This window comes from Microcebus murinus, chromosome 4, assembly GCF_040939455.1.
Source record: "Microcebus murinus isolate Inina chromosome 4, M.murinus_Inina_mat1.0, whole genome shotgun sequence".
NCBI lineage: Eukaryota > Metazoa > Chordata > Mammalia > Primates > Cheirogaleidae > Microcebus > Microcebus murinus.
Genome location: NC_134107.1, coordinates 36,551,510 through 36,567,374, shown reverse-complemented (window position 1 = coordinate 36,567,374; position 15,865 = coordinate 36,551,510). Strand labels below are relative to the sequence as shown.

At 35.2% G+C, this 15,865-nt stretch overlaps 1 protein-coding gene across 4 annotated transcripts in view; it reads left to right on the top strand.

The window, feature by feature from the left end:
- METTL15 (methyltransferase 15, mitochondrial 12S rRNA N4-cytidine) overlaps window positions 1-15,865 on the top strand; it is a 194,304-nt gene that overhangs the window by 140,708 nt on the left and 37,731 nt on the right. For all 4 annotated transcript variants that reach the window (XM_012747608.3, XM_012747624.3, XM_012747615.3 and 1 more), the window contains exon 5: window positions 13,153-13,344. In XM_012747608.3, the coding sequence (XP_012603062.1) occupies window positions 13,153-13,344 (192 nt within the window). The remainder of the gene's footprint in view (window positions 1-13,152; window positions 13,345-15,865) is intronic.

Below are 15,865 nucleotides of genomic sequence, written 5' to 3'. Positions count from 1 at the left end.
ATTGAATTCTTAATTTCAATTATTATATTTTTCTGTTTTCTATTTGGTCTGGTTTTCATTTTCTTGTTTTCTATAGAGACATTTCTGGGATAAAAATATCTAATTTATCCTCTTGAGCATGTTAACCAGTTATTTTGAAGTCCATTCTGATAACTTTATTCTGTAGCCTGTCTGTGTGTTTCTGTTGTATCTTCCTTGAGCTTGGTATTTGGTCTTATCTTTGTGTCTCCCTGGTAATTTTTTATTGGATTTCACACATTATTTCTGAAAAATTATGGAGTTAATTTGAGGGCCTGGTAGATATCTTCCTCCAGGTACATTTAATATTCCTTCTGATAGTCAATTCATCTAATACATATCACCCTAACGCATTAGGATTGTATTCATAAGAAATTGGATTTCAGTACTGGTGTGATCTATTTTGGATCTACTCTTCTACTAGTTTTATTCCATGTTTAGTTCTTAAGGTGCTAACTAAATTATGGCACTATTACCTAATATTAGTCTCCTGCATCCTATGAAGCTGCCAAAAGTTCTGTTCAGTTTCTTAGCACTCAGCTTTCACTTGCGAATAAACAGGCCCATGAGGGAGGAATTGCTCCAATGTTGGGCTCATCTATTTTTTACTTCACTTTTTTCCTCTCAATTCCTAGCCTGCTTTTATATATAGTGCTCTGATTCATTGAAACAGGTAATTGTAATTATCTTATCTAGCTTTTCTATTAATAGTATTTTTTTGGTGGAAGTGTGAGTCTGATCAAGCTAAACTGCTGTAGATAGAAGTTTCTGAATATGTTGATTTTATCTTTTTTTTTTTTTTTTTTTTGAGACAGAGTCTCACTTTGTTGCCCAGGCTAGAGTGAGTGCCATGGCATCAGCCTAGCTCACAGCAACCTCAAACTCCTGGACTCAAGCGATCCTACTACCTCAGCCTCCCAAGTAGCTGGGACTACAGGCATGTGCCACCATACCTGGCTAATTTTCTCTATATATATTAGTTGGCCAATTAATTTCTTTCTATTCATAGTAGAGACGAGGTCTCTCTCTTGCTCAGGCTGGTTTCAAACTCCTGACCTCGAGCAATCCGCCCGCCTCAGCCTCCCAGAGTGCTAGGATTACAGGCATGAGCCACCGCGCCCAGCCTTGATTATCTTTCAGAATGTAAGCTCTGGTGTTTAGAAAAGTGTCTGGCATTTAGTAGATGCTCAGTAAATATTCATTTGTTGTTTTTATAATTGAGCACTGGACAGTCTAACTTCTGAGCCAACTACCTTTGCAACTCACAATGTCCATAAGACTATCCATTATATGTGAGTGCATGGGAAGTTTATGGGACTTGCTAAGTTGTTATTCTAGAACAAGAGAAGATTATTCCACTGATGACATTTCAAAAAGATTGCTGAGAGATAAAAGTACAATTGTATTTTATAATTTCTAAAATATACTTTATTTCCTTAAGTCAATGTGTGAGCTTCAAGTGAATCACTAAATCAGTTTTTTAAAAGTATTTCCTGAAGGGAAAGACAATGGTTAGTAAAGATAATACTGTCAAAAATTTTGAGCAAATTATGCAGATCAGAAAATAATATATTTTCATTCCATTTCTAAAGTATATGGAAATAATCTTTGACAAGGATATGGCTTAATAATATTTAGAAGTAATTACCAATATAATAGTCAAAATATGTTGGATATAGCTATGTCTGCAAAGGGCTCTACAGGGTAAACATTAACATATCAAAAGATGAACAGTTCTCAAACTAGAAAGAGCTTGGTGAAATGGAACGAGAAATATAGCACAATAGTGACACAAACAGGAGGTTGGAGAAAAATTCTTTGTCGTCAAAAGGTCACAATTGGTATGCCCTGGAGGTGCTGTGCTAGGAACAAATCTTTGCCATTGCTCCCAACTCTCAATTACCAGCACAGTGATAAAATTGTATCTAAGGAAAGAAAAGTAGCTTGGAACAGGGAGAGAGATGTAACATTTATTAAAGGCTTCCTATGCGTAGGCATTTTGGTAGGTGCTATTATGTAAATTAATTAATATACACTGTACAAAAGCTTTGTGAGGTTGAAATTGTTCTATCATTCTCATACTACGAATGAGAAGTCTAAATCTTAATGGAAAAAATCATTGTCTGGTTCAGTCTGATTCCAAAACTTGTTGAGGTATTTCCACCATATTTGAGCTAGTTCACAAGTGAAGAAATTAAGCAACATGATATACAGGGAAACTGAACCTGAGGAAAATTAAGTAACTTGGAAAATATCACAGGGTTAATAAGTAGTAGAGCCAAGATTTAAACATAAGCATTATGATGCATTTTTCCCTTTCCACTGTACCATGTTGTATTAAGAAAAAATAAACTGCCTCTTCAGTGACTTATGCATGTTTGTCCCATATACCTTTCTATAGTGTGTGCTCTTGTTCATTTCTATGTTTTGGTGTTTAGCACCTGGCACATAAGCCTTATTTGGCAAATATTTATTGAATGCTAAATCTGTAGATCTGTAGCTATGAAGATATGGCAAACAAAAACAATTAAATCATTTTAATAAAAAATTAGACAGAATTTGTAGCCCTGACAAGGTAATATTAGTGGAGAGTTGGAGATCTGAGATGATACTAAATAAATAGAAACTTGAGAGGTAGTACAGTGTAGTAATTAAGAACATAGGCTTTGGAACTGATCCAGACTGAGCTTTTGCATTCCTATTCTACAACTTTCTAGCTGTATGACTTAGGTAAGTGACTTCACTGTCTATACTTCATTCCTTATCTGCCAAATGTGGGCTGTAATATCACCCACTTCATCGAGTTACCGGAAGGCTGAAGTAAATTAATAAGTAACAGTGCTTAGTACAGGTTCTGGCACATAGAAAGCACTCCATGTTTGCTGTTATTATTGTTCAAATATTAACTATAAATTCATCTATTGTTTTGGCTCTCTCTAAATCCCTTGTTGAGAAAGCCTGATGTGGCAACAGCAGCCAATTCCTCTGTCCTTTGCTAACAGACCAGTAAAATTTAATGACAGGCAGATAGGTAGCACACTTGGATTAACACAGATTAATTCTGATACTGATGTGAGAAGCGCTTATATCCACAATAAGTAGACCTTCTCCCAAAAAGAGCTATTTCAATTTTACTCTTCTTGTCCTTTTATGGAATGTTATCACCTAAGTGTGTCCTCAAATGCACACAGAAAATGGATAACTAAAGTTTATGATAGAGTGAACCCCGGATTCAATTCACTTTAAGTTCAATGAAACAAACTTCATTGAGCACCTAGGTACTGTTTCTGGCAGCTTCCTTAGAAATGTTAGTTCTCTTCCACTCTGCATTGCACTGCTTTTCCTTTTGGTCCACATGATGAGAGCTCCCTGCACCTCCCATCTGCTAGTTCAACATGTCTTCATATTTTACCACAGGGTTCTTAACAATGAATTGAAAGGTGACTTAATCTGTAGCTTAGGTGACTTAAGCTTCGAGTTGCCTTTGCTGCTACTCCTGACTTGATGTCAATTTTAGTGACTGGACAATTCTAATACATTACATCTCTAATTTATTCTTTTAAAGCTGAATCTCTTCCTATATTCCTGCCTTAATTCCTCAAACTTCAATTTCTTCACAACTAGTTGCTTTATTCATTTTAGGGAAGGTCTGGCCAATAGTTAGAATCCTATTTGCTGCCACACTTACTTAATGCTAACATGACTTGGTCCCTACACTTTGCCTTCTTACAGAACCCTTTCTGTTAACATACTGCCCACTCCCAGATTATCGTGTATTAGCCCTTGCCAGACCCCTATGCTATAGAGTCCTCTCTGGTCTCTGCCCAGATTTATATTTTTGGGACTAGAGCCTAGCCCTTTAATCTACTTAAGAATTCTAGTATCAGTCACCAACTACCACTGCATGTTTCCTATGATGCCTTTCAGTGGAAACTACCCTGTAATCAAAAAAATTTCTTTTGTCTTTCCTAATTACAAATTAACTCCTAAATGCAAAAATAGGATGATATATTATTTGCAAATATACCCGTAGAATTCCTCTCTTTTCTGTATATATTCCTTGCCTATGTCCTTACTGCTCTTCTCATCAAGCATTGAAGTCTGTTTCTACAACTCTTGGATATGGACAGAGCTATTCAACTTGCTTTGGCTAATAGGATATTAGAAAATGAACCGTAATCAGAAACTTGGAAAGTGCTTGTGCATTGAGGCTGTCCTACCTTGCTACTTTTGAAACTAGACCCCTCTATAAAGAAAACTGGCCTACCCAGCTAAATGCTGGAGACATAGGGCCCAGTCACCATTTTTACCCTAACCAACTTCTTAACATACTGTAAGTGAGGCCATATGGAACCACCTAAGCCTCAATCAACCCACTATCAAAGGATTATCACCCAGGCGATCACAACTCAGATTGCTGACCGATAGAATCATTAGCTGATAAATAATTGTTGCTTTAAGCTGCTAAATTTAGGGTAGCTGGTTACAAAGCAAAAATTGAATGATTCGGAGAGAATCAAGACCATCAATATTGATCATTTTCATGGGCCATTTTTTTCATTTGTGTGTGTCTGGATTCCACATTTTGTTTGCGTATTATGGTTATAATCACTACTATACTTGATATTAAAGGGTATATAATCACTTAATGCATTTATCTAACATTGTTGGTTAGGGTGGAAGAGTGATAAATGTAATAGTGATTTATCCAGCAAGATAAATATAATAGCGATGTTTCCCTTCCATTGCTGTCTCAGAAAGTTTGTGTCCAAATTTAAGAGTTTTCCTGAAAATTTATGTTTAGACTTTATATTTTTAAATTTCTTTATCCACCAGCCCAGTTTTTTTTCCTGAGTCTGAACAAATAAGTCTTCTATCCCCAAAAGAAAATTAATTATTCCTGGGTAGCAAAAAGTATTTAATACCCCTTTATATCGAGCACCTTATAAACCACGGAGTTTTAGATTTCTAAAGCCAAGATGGGTAACTACTCATTAACTACAAGATGCTCAACTTTGTGGGTTGGATTCACTTTTGTAATTTGTGGGGTAATTTATTCTTTGTTTTTCTTTCCAGATAGGGTCTTGCTCTGTTGCCTGGGCTAGAGTGGCATCGTCATAGTTCATTGCAACCTCAAACTCCTGGGCTCAAGCAGTCTTCCTGCCCCAGCCTCCCAAGTAGCTGGAACTACCAGCATGCACCACCATGCCCGATAGATTTTTTTTTCTATTTTTTGTAGGTACGTGGTACTCTCACTATGTTGCCTGGGCTGGTCTCCAACTATGGGTTTCAAAACGATCCTCCCACCTCAGCCTACCAAAGTATTAGGATTATAGGTGTGAGCTACCACGCCTAGTGGGTAATTTATTCTTAACCCTTATTATTAGACTATATGCATTTAGAAGAATGATGAAGTTCCATGTTCAATCCTAAATCAAATATACAGTGAGTAGTGGCTACTCTTACAGTGCTAGCCTCAGATATATACTAGAGCACCTTAGTCCTTTATAGTATAATAGACTCAATTTATACTCCAAGTGCAGATGACTTGACGGTGTCAGGATTAACAATAGCTATTACAGTTAGAGAACCTCAAAAATGGCTGCCCACAACAGAGATGTTGTTTGCATTCCACTGTTAAGCCCTTGACTTTTATTGGCGTGGGGTTGCATTATCATTTAGTATGTACTCTGAGTCACAAGCAACATTCTACTTACATCCTATAGAGCATAGAGTAATGATAGATGATGATGATAACAGTGATTTGAACAAATGGTAGTACATTTGTAGTTATCACTTATCTATTTTTGTGACCATCATGATCCCTGGCTAACTCATATTTTTGTGTTACTTGTTTTATAACATCTGTAAAATACATATGCAAAAATATTGAAAGTTAAAATTTGAAAGAAAAGGAAGGGAGGAAAGCCAAGAATAAAAAGAAGAGAGAAATAGAAGGAGGGAGGAGAGGGAAGGAGAAAAATGGGCAAGAAAGCAAGGAAAAGTGGGCATGGAATCTACCTATCCAGGAGAATTAGCATTAACATAATTGCATATATGAGATAATGCCCCAGGGTCTGAAGTTGGAGCTGCGTTTTCAACAGATTGGTCCACACAATCTTTGTGGGTGTTTCCTTTACTGTGAGAACAATCCAATTCTAGAAACACATAACTGATGGAGTATCAGAAAACTCTACCTTAAATACATGATTTATTTTGTGGTATTGCATCATAATTACTTTTTTTCATATGATCTTTTCATACCTGTACATCATTACACTGAGTTCTGTACCACAAAAATTACATTTTTGTTATTTTATTCATGGTGAGTCATGAAACCATATGAATACTGTGTGTATTAAACAGTTAAGCTTGAGGACACCCAAGAATGCAAACATCCTCTATCAGATCTTATGTTTATTTTACAAGTATATCAGCTGCAAGCAAGGTAATAGCTGTAATGTCTAAGGAATTAAAACTGGACAGTAGTGATTTGTTACAGGCTTTTGTTGCAGTATAAAAAAGATCTCTGTAGTTAAAGATAATTCCTGAATCCTAAAAGGGCTGTAGAAAACATGTAAGGTAGAAATTATACTTAGATTGAAAAAATTAGCAAAACTGGCCAAGTACAGTGTGGAGGAAACAGACTTAGCAACAGTGTATATGAAAAAGACTAAAGGGATTTAGGCAGTTTAAGTGAACAGTGTGAAATATATTCTAAAACTGTTTTGATCTTGAGCTTTATTAATATACAGCTAGAACAAGGGAAGCAAGAATTTACTTTATTCTGTGCCGATCATTATGGAATTCAGATCTAGGGACATAGGCAAACTAGAACACATTCATAAAAGAACAGTCAGCATAGTGAAAGATTTTTTTATATGGAGAATGGCTGAAGAAACAAGACATGTATGAGTTAGAGAAAAGAATGCTTGAGGAATATGATATAGTAGTTAAGATGTATTCAGTTGCAAGTAAAAGAAAAACCAACTCAAACTGTTTTTAATAACAAAGATAATTTATGGGCGCATATGACAAAAAAGTTCTGAGGCAGGTTGTGTTTTAGTGAGGCTCAATTCAGTGGCCTAGTTGATCTTTCTGTCTACTTTGCTTTCTATAGTATTGGCCAAAACTGGCTGACACTCTCTCCCTCTTTTGAAACAAAATATCCTTCTGGCCTGCCAGCAATAATCAGGGTTATATGGTGTTTCTTTCATATCAAGTGAAGTTAGAACAACTTTCTTCCCTCAGTAGTTCAATGGAAGAAAGAGAAATCTTCATTCCCCAAATCCCTAGGAATATTTTATATCTCATGGACAGAGTTGTGACACATGCTACTACTACTCATTGAACAAGGTATAGTAACCATGGGAAGGATATATGCGGAGTAGCTTAGCTAATAAAAAATCTGTCACTTCTTGAGCTTCACAGCTCATTGTTCTGATTTTCAGATGAAAATCATTTTCTCCAATGGAATTTAATAAAATAATCAATGACCTGTGAAGTTTGCTTTAAAAATATGTCAGGATTCTCCAGAGAAATAGAACCAATGGGAGTTAGATATATACATATACATATATATGATATGTTTTATATATATGATTATATATATAATATATATGATATGTGTATATATATTTGGAGTATGTAAAGACATTTATTTCAAGGAATCTGCTCATGTGTGAAATTTGTAGGACAGGACAGCAGTCTGGACACTCTGGTAGAAGCTAATGTGCGCTCTTGAGGCAGAATTTCTTCTTTCTCTGGGAAACTTCAGTTTTTGCTGTAAGGCCTTTCTTGAAGGTAATAGCCTTTACTTAAAGTCAACTGATTGTAGGTATTAACCACATCTACAAAATACCTTCATAGCAACACCTAAATTAGTGTTTGATTAAATAAGTGGGCACCATAGCCTAGCCAAGTTGTCAGGTAAACCATCATGAATATGATCAGTGTTACCCAAAATATGTGGCTAAAATTTTGAGGTCCTGTTGGAACAGAGAGATTGCAAGCTAAGAGAGAGCCAAAAAATATCCCTTATAGTAGCTAACAGTAGATGTGCGAAAGGCTGCCCTGGGGAATAGGCTTTCAACTTGTTTTATATGGAGTAATAGTGGAACAAATGTTATAGAAATAGTAGTGAGTTCTTATTACTGAGAATGTTCAAACATGACCTAGATGACTGTTGTATTAAAACCTCAAATTAAGGCCTAATGTTATGTATTCCTTGACATTTGGGGAAAACAGCATTTTGCTCAAGTGGAATTCAGTGAACAAGAAGCATACTTTTATTTTACTCTTATTTTTATTTTTTTATTTTATTTTTTTGCTAGGTATACTGTTTTGAGAATATTTTACTCTTATATTAACATTGACTAGTAGTTGAAATAAGAAATCCAGTAGGATTCTACAGAAAAACAGAAGCAGCAGGAGATAGATATGTATATATACATTTATATGAAATATATATATATCTTATATATACATATATATTAAATATACTTTTAACATATATAAATTAATTAATTTTTTCTCAAATGGCCTAACTATAAGTTTCCCCTTTCACTATGTTCTTGCAGTTAATGTTCCGTAGGCAAGCAACCTCTTTATCGAAGGGATCAGGGCAATTTCTGCTTATACTTGATTAGGAAATTCAATTCCCTGCCAGCCCAAGAATTATCCAGACAAGCCAATCACATCTTTCCTGGGAACTAAGGGGCACTCCACCCTCCTAATATTACAAAACCTTTCTACAGCCCCTGGTTGTTTATTCTGTCTCTGAGTGCAGCCACATTGTGGCCCTCTGTAGCATGTGGTATCTTCTTCCACTGGGCTGTGAGGGGAATATATGTGATTAATAAACTTTTGTCTTATCTGTCCAATGTTGAGTGTCCTATGTTTGACCATCTTCATAACCATGGAATGGGAATCTCTTCCCAACTGATGGGGTGAATAGTAAGTAATTAAAACAATGACTCTCCCCCTGTCCCCTACACCCAGCTGTGATGGAGATGGAGAAAGGCTTAAATACCAGTGTAGTTATTGTAATAAATGACTTACGAGTTGCCTTTCAATACCAAGATACTGTTATTTCTGTGTTTCTAGTGCCAGTATTAGCATTCTTATTTTCTAAATAATAACAGGACAATGTGTTCATCTCTATTATTAGCATTTATCAGATAGTATTGTAAACTATTTATATATCTTTGTCAGTTTAAAGCACAAAAAGCCATGATTTCTAATCTTTGTATACCTTCTGAATTGCGTAATGCTTGGTGCAATACATAGCAGATATTCAATAAATATTTGTTGAGTGAATCTGAAAATTACTTTCTTTTTTGGAATTCGATTAAAAAAACCCAGTGAAATTGAAAACAAGAAAATTATACAGAAGATCAATGAAACAAAAAGTTGGTTCTTTGAAAAGATAAACAAAATTGATAAACCTCTTGCTAGATTAACCAGGAATAGAAGAGAAAGGACTCAAATAAGTTTAATTAGAAATGAAGATATTATAACTGATACCACAGAAATACAAAATATCATCTGTGAGTATTATGAAAATCTGTATGCACATAAATGCAAAAATGCATAGGAAATGGACGAATGTCTGGAAACACACAACCTCCCAAGACTCACTCAGGAAGAAATAGAATTCCTGAACAGACCAATAATGAGCAATGTGATTAAAGCAACAATAAAACAAATCTTCCAACAAAAAAACAAAGCCCTGGACCAGATGCATTCACAGCTGAATTTTACAAGAGCTACAAAGAAGAATTGGTACCCATTCTGCAGAAATTATTCCATAACACTGAGAAGGAGAGATTCTACAAAGCCAGTATTACCTTGGTACCAAAGCCAGGAAAGAACACAAAAAGAAAAAGAAAACAACAGACTAATATCCCTTATGAATATAGGTGCAAAAATCCTCAATAAAATACTAGTAAACCAAATTCAGCTGTACATCAAAAAAATAATCCAACATGACCAAGTGGCCTTCACCCCAGGGATGTAAGGATGGTTCATCATATGTAAATCAATAAATGTGATTTAACACATAAACAGAAGCAAAAACAAAGACCATATGATTATTTCAATAGATGCAAAAAAAGCATTCAATAAAATTCTATACTCTTTCGTGATAAAATCCCTCAACAAACTAGGCATAGATGGACTATATCTCAAAATTATGAAAACCATATGGGACAAACCCACAGCCAGCATCATACTGAATGGGATAAAGTTGAACACATTCCTACTAAGAACAGGGACAAGAAAAGGATGCCCACTGTCACCACTTCTATTCAAGATAGTGCTGCAAGTCCTAGCCAGAGCAGTCAAGCAATTAAGGGTTTCCAAACTGGGAAAGAGGAGATCAAACTATCACTTTTTGTAGACAATATGATCTTATATCTAGAAAACCCCAAAGATTCCACCAGGAAACTCCTAGACTTGATAAAGAAATTCAACAAAGTCTCAGGTTACAAAATCAATGTATACAAATCAATAGCATTCTTATACACCAATAACAGTCAAACTGAGAGTCAAGTCAAACACTCAGTATCATTCACAATTGCTACAAAGTTGATAAAATACCTAGGAATATACTTAACCAAGGAGGTAAATGATCTCTACAAAGAGGACTACAAAACACTGAGGAAGGAAATTGCAGATGATACAAATAAGTGGAAACTCATATCGTGTTCATGGATCAGTAGAATCAACATTGTTAAAATGTCCATACACTCCAAACTGATTGACAATGAAATCTCCATCAAAATACCAATGTCATATTCACAGATCTAGAAAAAATAATTTTACACTTTGTGTGGATCCATAAAAGAGCCCTAATAGCCAAAGCAGTCTTAAGCAAAAGGAACAAATTGGGAGGCATCACATTACCAGATTCAAACTCTACTACAAGGCTAACCCAAACAGCATGATGTTGGCAAAAAAAATAGTGCCATAGAGCAATGGAACAGAACAGAAAACCCAGGTATAAAACCATCCACATACAGCCAAATGATTTTTGACAAAGCAAACAACGATATACACTGGGGGAAAGAATCACCATTCAATAAATGGTACTGGGAAAATTGTATATATGCAGAAGAATGAAACATGATCCATATCACCAGTTACAAAAATTAATTCAAGATGAATAAAGACTTAAGTGTAAGGTATGAAACCATAATTAGAAAATGTTGGAAACTCTTCTAGATATTGGCAGAGTTTTATGAAGAAGACCCCAATGGCAATCACAGCAACAACAAAAATAAATAAATGGGACTTGATTTAAAAATGTCTGCACAGCTAAGGAAATAACAGAGTAGATAGACAATCTACAGTATGGGAGAAAATATTCACAAGCTATACCTCAGATAAAGGACTAATAACCAGAATCTACAAAGAACTCAAGCAAATCAGCCAGAAAAAAATCAAACAACCCCCCCCCCTCAAAAAGTGGGCAATAGACACGAATAGAAGATAGACAAATGGCCAGTAAACAAATGAAAAAGTGTTCCACATCTCTAATCATCAGGGAAATGCAAATCAAAACCACAATGAGATATCACCTTACCCCAGTTAGAATGGCTGTTATTAAAAAGTCTAAAAACAATAGATGCTGGTGTGGATGCAGAGGGAAAGGAATGCTTATACACTATTGGTGGTACTTCAAATTAGTACAACCTCTATGGAAAATAGTATGGAGATTCCTCAAAGAACTAAAAGTCAACCTCCCATTTGATCCAGCAATCCCACCACTGGATATTACTCAAAGGAAAATAAGTCATTTTATCAAAGAGACAACTGCACTCAAATGTTTATTGCAGCATAATTCACAATTGCAAAGATGTGGAATCAACCCAAATGCCCATCAATTCATGAGTAGATTAACAAAATGTGGTATATGTATACTATGGAATACTACTCAGCTGTTAAGAAAGAATGATTTAATGTCTTTTGCAACAATTTGGATGGAACTGGAGACCATTATCCTAAGTAAAATATCTAAAAAATGGAAAAACAAACACTACAGGTACTCACTATTTAATTGGAACTAACCCATGAGCATAGAGGGAAGTAAAACTCAATCGAAATCAACCAGGGGGAATGAGGAGATGGGCAGAAACCTACCTAACGGATACAGTGAACAGTATTTGGGTAATGGACACACATATAACTATGACTTAAGCATTATAAGCTGTCCATGTAACCAGAAATATTTGTATCCTCATAATACTTTGAAATGAAAAAAATAACCAGTGAGCTGTCAAGTTAGCCTTAAACAGTGTAACATATAAGTAAGTAAATTCCCTAACACTGATAAAATCCCAACTCACCCCACCCACCCTTAGACAGAAAGAATGAGGTCTTGAGAATGCTGCCCAATTTTTGTCTTCTCGTTCCCCTTCCAAAATATATGCCAGTTGCCCTTGGACTTCCGAAGAACACCAAAGGCAGCATCTCACCTTGTGTAGATAGGACAGTTAAAATAGCTACAAGGTGATCCCAACTCCTTGCCTGTCTGTTGATTCTGAGTGCTTCATTCACTGCAAAATCCCTGCTGAAAGCTAAAATGTTGCTTCTGCAAGTGGCATTTGTTTTGGTCATTGTTTCATTCCTCACGTATGTAGCTGCATAGCACCCCTATCCTAAATTATGAAAATATAGAGGTTAACATGGATGGCTTGAACATATTTGACATATCTTTTTTCTATGATTTATTTTAATTGACTTACTCCTTAAAAGTTATTCTTTTGATAGAATAGCATGTGCTTTCCCCTACCCATCAATTTAAGAATTTCTTTAATGAAAAAATGGAAGACTTGGTCTGACAAAGAAATTTTTCTAATTTATTTTAATGTATTATATCACTTCACAAAGCTATATAATCTGTCTTTGGCAATAATAAAATTACATTAAGACAGCCCTGGTGTTTGAAACCAAAGATATATAGTTTCCATATCCATGTGTCTTTATATAGTGCTAAACATGTGGTTGGCACTCAGTAAATATATATTGGTTAAATCATCTAATAATAGAATATGCTCCCTGCCATTGATCATAGACTTTAAGAAAGACTTTAATAGGAGAAAATGTTTTCTCTATTTCCTGATTTATTCACAGTAAACAGATCCGAGCTATGCTGGGACAGTTCAGCCAGGCAGAATCCTTATTAATGGAAGCTGGAGTTCAGCCAGGGACTTTTGATGGAGTTCTTTTGGATCTTGGGTGTTCCTCCATGCAACTTGATACTCCTGAAAGAGGTTTTTCCCTTCGGAAAGATGGGCCCCTGGATATGAGGATGGATGGTGGCAGGTGAGTATTGATAAGCATTTCTCCTCACAACAAGAAATCAATTTCTCAAAAACACTTTGGATTTAATTTCCTTTTAAGACTGCAGAATTCCCATCACACACCCACACATAACACTACCCATACATAATAAATCAGTTTGTTTGCTTCTTATTATAGACTTTAGTATTTCTCTGGATTTGGGGTTTTAAAAGAAAAATAATTACTGTCTTTACACAAAATAGTGAGGAGGAAAACCTTCATACTGATTATCTTTTACACTGATATAGTATGGGCTTTTAGACTGCAAACTATATTGACAAATATGATACTGAAACAATGGTTCCATTTTTACGCACATTCCACTATGCCTCTGTAAGGCACAAAAAGAACTAGATATATTTAATGCATATTCTTTTAGAATACAGGGAAAAAGGCAAGTTCCTAGAGGTCAGCAATTGTGTATTTTGTCCTGTCTCTTGCATAGTCACATTGGTTGAACCTTCTCCAGAGAAACTGCAAATTATGGTACTATATCAAACACAGTATTATGCATAGGATATCTTTTACACCTCCTCTTCATTTCTCACCACCCTGGATATACTAACACTTGTTCTCCATTATTCAAATAGGTACATATATATTAAATAACACAAAGAAGATCACATTCTAGGAGAACATAGGAATAATTCTTTTTTATTTAAATTAATTTTAAAAGCTTAGATTAGTACTTGTGTCTATGCTAAACACTGGCCCATGCCTGAACAGCCTATACCTACAAAACTTAATCATGTTTTTCTTTCTCATATCATACCCTACCACAAACTTTTGTCCTATAGTAATTATTCACTTATAGCCTTTTCCTCATGTTGTGATATGACCTGTTAACTTGGATTGTGACCTATATTTGTTAGAACTCTGTTGTTTCTGAGACTTATAACTTCTTTTGCTCATGGTATTGGCATTCATAGAATGAAGGATATGATCATAAAAGTCCTTTAAAACCAGCAACTAATAGTAAAAGTCAAATATGTTCTCATTCTTGGAGATTGAGTTGGTTGTGCAGAGGTAATAGAATGCCAAGCAATTTTTTTCTTATGTCTTGCTAAGAAACATGCCTTCTGAAATACAATGAACAGATCTTCTAGTTAATAGTCATAAATCTCCATGTTGTTACATAAAGACTTATCAGCAAATTATAGTCTGTGAATCAGGGTTCCTGAGGTTCTCCCTCGAAAACTTGAAAATAAGATTGCCCCTGAGAAACTCTTAAGTCAATACCTAATGGATGAGATTAGAGTTGAGCAAATATATCTTAAAAAGCTTAATAGCTTTCAGGTAGATAGCATAGACTGTAATATAATCAAAGATATTAACAGATCTGAAGATAGTATGTCGCTTTTGGAAAGGGGGGGGTTGATTCACATGAATTAATAGAAGAAAGAATGTCAGAGGTACAAATATCTGCAATGCTAATCCACGTAGTGTTATGGGGAGAGGGAATCAGGGCCAAAAAATATGGCCTGTCTGTTCCTGATGTATCCCCATGACGAAGATGGATACAAGAGGCTTTCTTAGGCTGTTGCCATTTAACACTGGAGTCTTAAACTGTAATTTATTCTGTGCTGATCCCAGTTTCAACAACAGCTTTGGATTATAATAAGACTTCTCATGTAGCAGAAAGAAATTCACAGCTTCAAGAATTTGAGAGTCTCGTTCTATTGGCAGTTATATTCTTTACTAGAGGGTAATAAATTGTCACTTATATTAATATTTTCTTTCTCTTATGAGTTTAGTCACTGTTAGTGAAGTCTGGAGGACTGATGAGATCAAATCTATTAACAGATCTTGGGGGACAGATCTTAAATCTTGACTTCTTCATCATGTGAGGGCCTATTCTAAAGCTTCCTGTCAGCCTGCCAACCTTCCACGGTGATGCCCCTTTTATTAATACTTTTTAGCACTGTGGAAATTTCTACACTACAATTCAATGTTAATATAAGAGAAAAAGTTATGCCTATTGTCCACTGAACTCCACTTGAATAAAATGCTGTTTTAATTTTCTTATTTCAAAATAGAGAAGTATCATGAAAAACTGCAAAGTACATCCAATACTAATCTTAAAATTGTCTTGGTAAATAAAGCTGGACTATGGACTATATCCTACAGATTCTAAATTTAACATCATTATCAAGGTTCATTCTAATGCTCAGTGGTTTGGCCAGTTGAATTCACAAGTAGGTAAAGTCTAGCAGGGATTTTGTCATTTAAGCCAAGAATGATGACAGGCAAATATATGAATGGGGAATATCTAAAGGATATTGGGATTCATTGAGCATCTTCTATATGTTAGGCATTATACTATCTATTTTACAATTGTATGCACCCTACTTCTCTCAACCATTCTGTGAGGTGTAGGCATTGTTACTTTCATTTTACAGATTAAAAATTGATGTTCCAGTATATTAAAAAGCTTACCTAGTATGAGTAGCAAGTTCATGATTCTAATCTAGATTAATCTGACTCTAAAGACCAGATATTCATC